Source organism: Silene latifolia, unplaced genomic scaffold, assembly GCF_048544455.1.
Source record: "Silene latifolia isolate original U9 population unplaced genomic scaffold, ASM4854445v1 scaffold_159, whole genome shotgun sequence".
NCBI lineage: Eukaryota > Viridiplantae > Streptophyta > Magnoliopsida > Caryophyllales > Caryophyllaceae > Silene > Silene latifolia.
Genome location: NW_027413143.1, coordinates 628,833 through 635,761, shown reverse-complemented (window position 1 = coordinate 635,761; position 6,929 = coordinate 628,833). Strand labels below are relative to the sequence as shown.

Sequence of the window (6,929 nt, the reverse complement as noted above, 5' to 3'; positions counted from 1 at the left end):
AAGGTTTATATTGACCTATTTACGTGTATTTTGGATGCGTAATCAACTAAAACCACCAAAATATAGTAGTCAGTACTTAAAATTGTAAAATTTAGCATTTGGGTATTTTTATCACAATCTATTGAAATTAAAGGTATTTTATGTAATTTTGAAAAAATTCAGGGTATATCATAGAATCCGAAAACAAACAAGGGTACATTATAGAAAAATCCTTTTACAATCAAGTTTTACTAAATCGAATGCCTTTGAATAAATTCGGTATGAGTTTGATGTAGACCAAATAATCCGGTCCGTTTTTCGATTTGGATCTAAACTTACCCACCCCTAAATTCTGTATGTGAAAAAGCACAACCCTAAATAGACGAGGGTGATGATTGGTAAGGTTGTACTTGTATAGTTGTATAGAGTGGAAAAAAGAGGACCCTTTCCTTTGTCTTCACTCTTCAGTCTTCACTCACTCTTCCTAGTTGTGTTTCCTCCTTTTAGCAATCAACTAATCACTGTGTCTCTCTCTCTCTCTCTCTCCAAAAACTCTACTCTCAACTACCATATTACCAGCTCCACTAATTCCCTTCCTTTTGGTAGGTCTCACATTCTTCCCCTTTTCCACCATTTTTCCAGGTTTCATTTATTCTAACCTTTTCTTCTCGATCTTGATCTGTTAATACCCATTTTTCTACTTTTACTTTATAATTTTTAGGTTTAATGTCTTGATTGATTAACAAGTTGTTCGCTATATTTTCATTAATTGTTCGTCTGTAGAAGGATACAAATGTTTGTTTGGTTCTCATGTTTAGTTTTTAAATACAGTGACAGTCAGCTGGTTCGGTTAGGGTATGGACATTTCGTCGGCAAATGGGCATCGTTTTCGACGAATACCCCGCCAATCGTCAGCTTCTAATACAAAGCTACACCCATTGGTATGGTTTCTCGTGCATCCGGATATTATTGTCTAATACAAACCTATGCATTCAGCTTTATTGTCGATATATGCTACTCCGTCCGTCCTGGTCATTTGTTGTCCTATTCTATTTTTGGGCGTTTCAGTCAATTGTTGTCCTTTCTATTTTAGGAATGCATCCGGTGAACAATTTGGTCATTCACACTAAATTTGATCCACATGTCATTCACTAATTGGCCCTCTCCTCTTTTACTGGTATTTGTGCCAAAACCAAAGGACAACAAATGAGCGGGACATAAGGAGTATTATTCTTGTGATTTTCTGGAATGTGGTTTTCATTTTTGTAATCACACTTCATTAAGACTGTGTTTGGATAGAATTTTAGGAGGGAATGGGATAAGAGATTCGGAGGGGGAGGGGGAGGAGGGAGCTTTATTGTTTTCCATCCAAATCTTCCCTCGGATTTAAATTTGGCTTGTAGAAGGAAAAATAGATCCCTCCATTTCTACCCATCTATTTCCATCCCGTTCATTTTGTTATCCAAACAAGGGATATTGCCTCCCTCCCTTGCCATCCGAAGAAAATGTAGGTATACTAATACCGTGTAATTAAAGATTAGTGCTTGTGAGCAGCTTTCTCATTTTACACCTTTTTTATTTGTTGAAAAAAAAAAAAAATACATTAGTGCATAATCTTTATCTGAATTATTCACCTAATGACCTTTGTGAGTCATATCTTCAATTATAACTGTTGAAAGAAGTTGTCTTATTCTCATGTATATGTCCACGTTTATAGATGAGTGAGGATATGATGACTTTGTAAGGAAAGTTCCACCCATAATGTTTTTGAGATTTGAGATGGTATGGAATTATCAAGTGACTCTCCCTCCTTCAAGTGTGCTTTTTCTTTTTCGTTTTTTCAGATTTAGTCATTGTGTTCTAGAGCTCGTGTGTTTTTCTATGGTGTTCATATGATTGATACCGGTTATTCTTTATCATCTCTCTCTTATGTCGTAAACTGGAATGCTATTTGGGACACAACTATATCTTACAAACTACTATACAATTTAATTTAGCTTGACGAAAACTTGGAACAATGGCCGCATCTCGATGAACTTGTCCAATGCTACAGAGCTGATTGGGTCAAAGATGAAAATAAATATGGACACTATGAAAGTGTTGATCCAGAAACATATCAAAGCCAAATATATGAAGGGCCTGACACTGACATCGAAACAGGTACTGTGCTCATTGCTCTCTCTCTTTGGAATGATTGGAATTTGTAGTTTTTTTTTTCTCATGGGTATTAGTTCTATTACACTCATTTTGCCCCCTATATACCAAAAACCAAGTACTACCCTTTTTTATGTGGTTTAGTGTGCTGTCAGCACACGATTACTAAGTTAGCAAGCAAACTAGCTTACTTCCTATTCTATTGCTATCTGATGTTTTGTCCTTTGGCACGAGTTTAGAGATGCATCTTGCTGACGCTAGACAAATAAAAACTGAAGATGTTGCTGATGAAGAGTTGCAGAGCACATCTGGAAGACCATTTGGAGAGGTTTTTCTCAGACTTAAAGTTACAATATATCTATGCCCACCAATTTAGATTTATGCTGCAATTTTCTTTAATGTGCATCCCTGCATACATTTTCAAGGTTTTAACCATATGTTGGCTGCACTTTGCTATTCATTTTTATTTGTGTAGCATTTTGGTTTATCTCCCTTGCCTGCTTATGAACCTGCATTTGACTGGGAGAGTGAGAGATCGCTGGTCTTTGGTCAAAGACTCCCAGAAAATCAAGTCCAGTATGGAAGGTTACTAGTTTTTTTGAATCTCAAATGATCAGCTCTTTTCTCTGTTTTTCGAGAGTTTTTCTTTGTTAATTTATTGATCTGTGTCTATATCATGTCTTCAGTGGGTTGAAGATCTCTGTCAAAGTTCTATCCTTGTCTTTTCAAGCTGGACTAGTCGGTAAGTTTTGGCTTTTCATGAAAGCTGTTTTTTTTTTTTTTTTTTTTTTTTTTTGATTTGCCAACAAAGATTCTTAGTGACTACCATCAGAAATCAGAATTAAAATGGGTTTTCACAAGGCATAATTCTAAGCCCATTATCAAGAAGTACATTCAATATCTTACACACCTAATATATAGGATTAAAGTTTACTATCAGCATTTCAGATTCCGGGAATGTACTGGAGTGCGGAGATTTTGAACATTCAGTTGCATGTCAGTGTTTGAGTTTCAATAACATGCACTTTACATTCCCATAACTTATCAAAAGCATTGTCATTCTTAGCTCAATCAAGTTGAGTTCTACTTCTGCCCCACCTTAGTTCGATATGTCATGAATGGTGTGTTCTCCAATTTGATTTAGATGGGTTTGTTTCATTACAAATTAGTTTGTTGTAAAATGACTATGGTTTTATGCCAGAATGCGCCATAGAAAACTAGTTGCTACAGGATGACGGAAGCTAAATTTCCGTTGGAGGCAGTATGATTTATAGGAAGCTAAGACCCTCTATGGTGGCGCTACTTGTTACTGATCTAACCTCTAAAGTAGCCAACACTAGCCCTGTTGGAAGTAGAGATGATGTAGCAGCGTAGCACAACCCTAGCTTTTAGACGAAGCAGTAGATGATCTAGAGGCTAAGCCAGTTACAGGACATAACCACTCCAGGAGCTCCAATCAAACTATTACGCAAATGCTGCAAGGCATGCTTTATAACCAAATGCAGAGTCTCACTTTGCATGAAGTTGTTTAAAACTAGAAAATTTAAGCTTTAAGAAAATATATTAATATCAATTAAATTAAATCCACACGAATCTATTGTTACGTCACTCTGAAACATCTCATGGAACATTTCTAGGAAAAACAAATAATATATTTCCTATATGATTTGGGCCCTTCCTTGGATGGATGCTTATGTGATTGTCTTGTCAACTGATTCCAGCATGCCTTTGTGCTCGCGTACTATATCATTCTAACTTGGCCGCAACTTTACATGGCATAGGATGTGCCTGTTTATAATCAGTTTTCTTGTTTGAGATGAATGCCACAAGCAAACCATTAGTTTAGGCCCGAATTAATCCAAATACCAGCCTTTTCTTCACATTCGCCTGTACTAATTTTATGCTATTTAACATCATGTCTTCCACTCATTGCCACCGCTAAAGTAAAACATAATTTATCAATCTTTTAATCAGCTATGCTGGAACTATTGATGTTTTTTAGTGTTTTTTTTCCTTACTGTAAGGGCGTATTTGCAGCTTTACAAATGAAATTTGACTTTGATCAAGTTTTATGTAATTAAATTTTTTGTTTCGTGATACTTCCCCAGTTCCATGTGATTGTACAGGTTTTTCAAAATTCCCCTCTCATATATTTTGAAAAGCACATATAATGAAATGGAACAGAGGAAGTATTAGATAAGTATGGTCTAGAATAGTTAATGTTGTTCCGTTCTAACTTACTTGGTGAGATATTGATAGAGCAATCAACTTTTCAAGATAGGAAGTAGGGATTGTATACACGATAAATGAAAATGGTAATATTGAAGTTTATGGGTCGGACATTGAAGGGAGTTTTTGAAGAAACACAAAAAAACCCGTTGAATGATATTTCTTCACTACTCAACCACCCCATGCCATTTTATCCCCACAAGATTGCTCTTGGTGAGGCTTGAACCTGAGACCTCTTGGAGTTTCACCCGAGTTTTAACCACGAGACTCCACCCCTGTGGCCAACCAGTTTGTTATTTTATATATTAATTATTTATTAGTTTAAGCGATTTGGTGTTGCATGACTAACATGGAGGTCAATGATTTTGCAGAGCCGTTCTATGGCACTATTTGCTTATATAACAGAGAGAGAAGAGACAAGTTGTCAGAGGACTTCATTTTCCAAGTGACGCCTACAGAATTGGAAAATGTAAGTTGCGAAATAGGAGAATATAGAAACAATGTACTAGCAGAATTTCTGATCTGCTAACTAGTTCGTAGTGTCCAGTAAAATGCTCTCAGTGCCCTCCTTTTTTTTTTCCTTTTCTTTTTTTAATGCTTGCATCACCTGTTTAAACTGCTTGAAAAGTGATATAAATTTGTAGCCTTTTTTTTGGAGCCCTGATTGCAGTCTGGAACATCAAATGATTCTCGAGCTATATTCTTCTTAGATGCTCCTTCGGCGTCAGTTTGCTTGTTGATCCAATTAGAGAAGCCTGCCACTGAAGAAGGTGGCATAACTTCCTCAGTGTATTCCAGAAAAGAGCCGGTTTGCATCCTGCTCCAATATTCTTCTTAAATGTCTTGTTTAATTCCTATACCTGTGCGCTATTTCATTTTTATGTGTGATTCATCCTTAGGAGTAAATTGAGTGTCGATATTCTTACATTGTTGGTGTCTTGCAGGAAAAGGTTAATCAGATAGAAAGAGTCGAAAGAGAAATGTTAAAAAGAGAAAAATGTTTCTGGCCTAGTTTTTTCTTTTGCATTGTCTAGCCAAGCCTATTACAATCTTAAGTTTTAAATTGTAGCCAGAGAAAGAGGAAGCAGGATTTGTTGTAGCATAGAGCAAAAACAATAGCAGTTTTGTATAAGGGGAAGTACAGTAGCAACTACAACAAGTACTTTTTTTTTTTTCCAGAAAGTTTCAAGGTTCCTTGGTCTCTATTTCAATTGCAAAAGAGTTAGTTTATCATTTTTCATAAACTATAATTGATTTTTGTTCGGTCCACCATCCTTCCCACTAATTAATCAGGATTCATTTTAATTTAATCTTATGATTCCCACTCCTTGATATTGTTGTTTATGGAACCTGATCGTCATAAGTATGTGGTACACTACATATTACATACTCTAATGTTTTAGCTATTTTTTCAATATTTACTAAAGGACACCCAAGGGTGATGCCGTTATATAAAGTTGGCGCTCATGTACAAAATGGGAGTGAGATAATTATGCTTTATGTGGATGAAATGCCTCTGTCCTTGCATAAAGATATCTTCCAAAGTTGAACCTGATTTTCTAACTATTGACATGTTTATTAAGACCACTACTTTCTCCTAATAAAAAAAGATTTTCCCCGCTAACTCCCACCACAAGGGTGTAATTGACATTTTGGCAAGAGGCCGCTTTAACCCGTGACCTAAAGAACATCTTAACTTTTCCACTACTTTCTCCTAATATATGAAAAAAATACAATGTAAATATGGTCACGTTTGATCTATCTAAAAGTTATAAGATTATCATTTTGGGACGGTTCTAGTTATTGTATGTTGTGGGAATATATCTCTCTTAACGTTGACATAATTTGATTACTCAAGTCAAATGTGGACAAGAGTGTAGCTCTTTGACTTTTCATGGAAATAAGAAACAATTTGCCATTCTTTTTTACTGTAATGGTTTTTACACGTGTTTGCTATCCATGTTATTGGTCGCGAAATAATGGTATAGGAATGTGGATGATGTAACGTAATGGATCTTGGCTATTGCGACGAAAACCTTACAAAATGGTTACCAAATATGTTACATTTTCCATCTTCATTAAGTATGAAACTTGAATTGATTTTCCATGGTTTTAGTCTATTCTCTCCGCATATTACCTCTTTTGACAAAATTACATACATCACTGCAATTTTTAGCAATACACACGTTTCCTTATATTTTCTCCCTAAACAATAGCGTATAGTATAGATGAGAACCCAGAAATACTGGTAAATTGGAGATGTTTTGAAATATCAGTTGGCACGAGTGAATATCGGCATTTTACTGTTTTGAAATATCAGCATTTTACTATGGGGTGTTATATGATGTGATATAACACAATGGTTTAGATTCCATTACGTAACAGGGATTACATAACGTAACATAAGCATTATAATACCATTTTGCTATCTTACAATCCTTGTGGTATTTTTGAATGTGCTATCTTACAATCTTGAGCTGATTTTATGAATTCTTCTTGTTACCAAGTTATATTCGTGTCCATTTTGTTTCTGTTCTTATGATTAACTATTTAAAAAAGATCCGTCT

The 6,929-nt window shown here is 35.4% G+C and overlaps 1 protein-coding gene across 9 annotated transcripts in view; it reads left to right on the top strand.

Moving 5' to 3' along the window:
- Positions 1–371: 371 nt before the first annotated feature.
- LOC141637967 (guanine nucleotide exchange factor SPIKE 1) overlaps positions 372–6,929 on the top strand; it is a 29,087-nt gene continuing 22,529 nt past the window's right edge. Inside the window, exons 1-8 of one of the 9 annotated variants that reach the window (XM_074447397.1) lie at positions 372–581; positions 811–920; positions 1,977–2,139; positions 2,373–2,461; positions 2,609–2,718; positions 2,820–2,875; positions 4,734–4,831; positions 5,033–5,170. In XM_074447397.1, coding sequence (XP_074303498.1) covers positions 837–920; positions 1,977–2,139; positions 2,373–2,461; positions 2,609–2,718; positions 2,820–2,875; positions 4,734–4,831; positions 5,033–5,170 — 738 coding nt within the window. In that variant the 5' untranslated portion in view covers positions 372–581; positions 811–836. Of the gene's footprint in view, positions 622–810; positions 921–1,976; positions 2,140–2,372; positions 2,462–2,608; positions 2,719–2,819; positions 2,876–4,733; positions 4,832–5,032; positions 5,171–6,929 lie in introns of all 9 variants that reach the window. The other 8 variants (XM_074447401.1, XM_074447395.1, XR_012541959.1 and 5 more) reach the window with 8 other exon arrangements.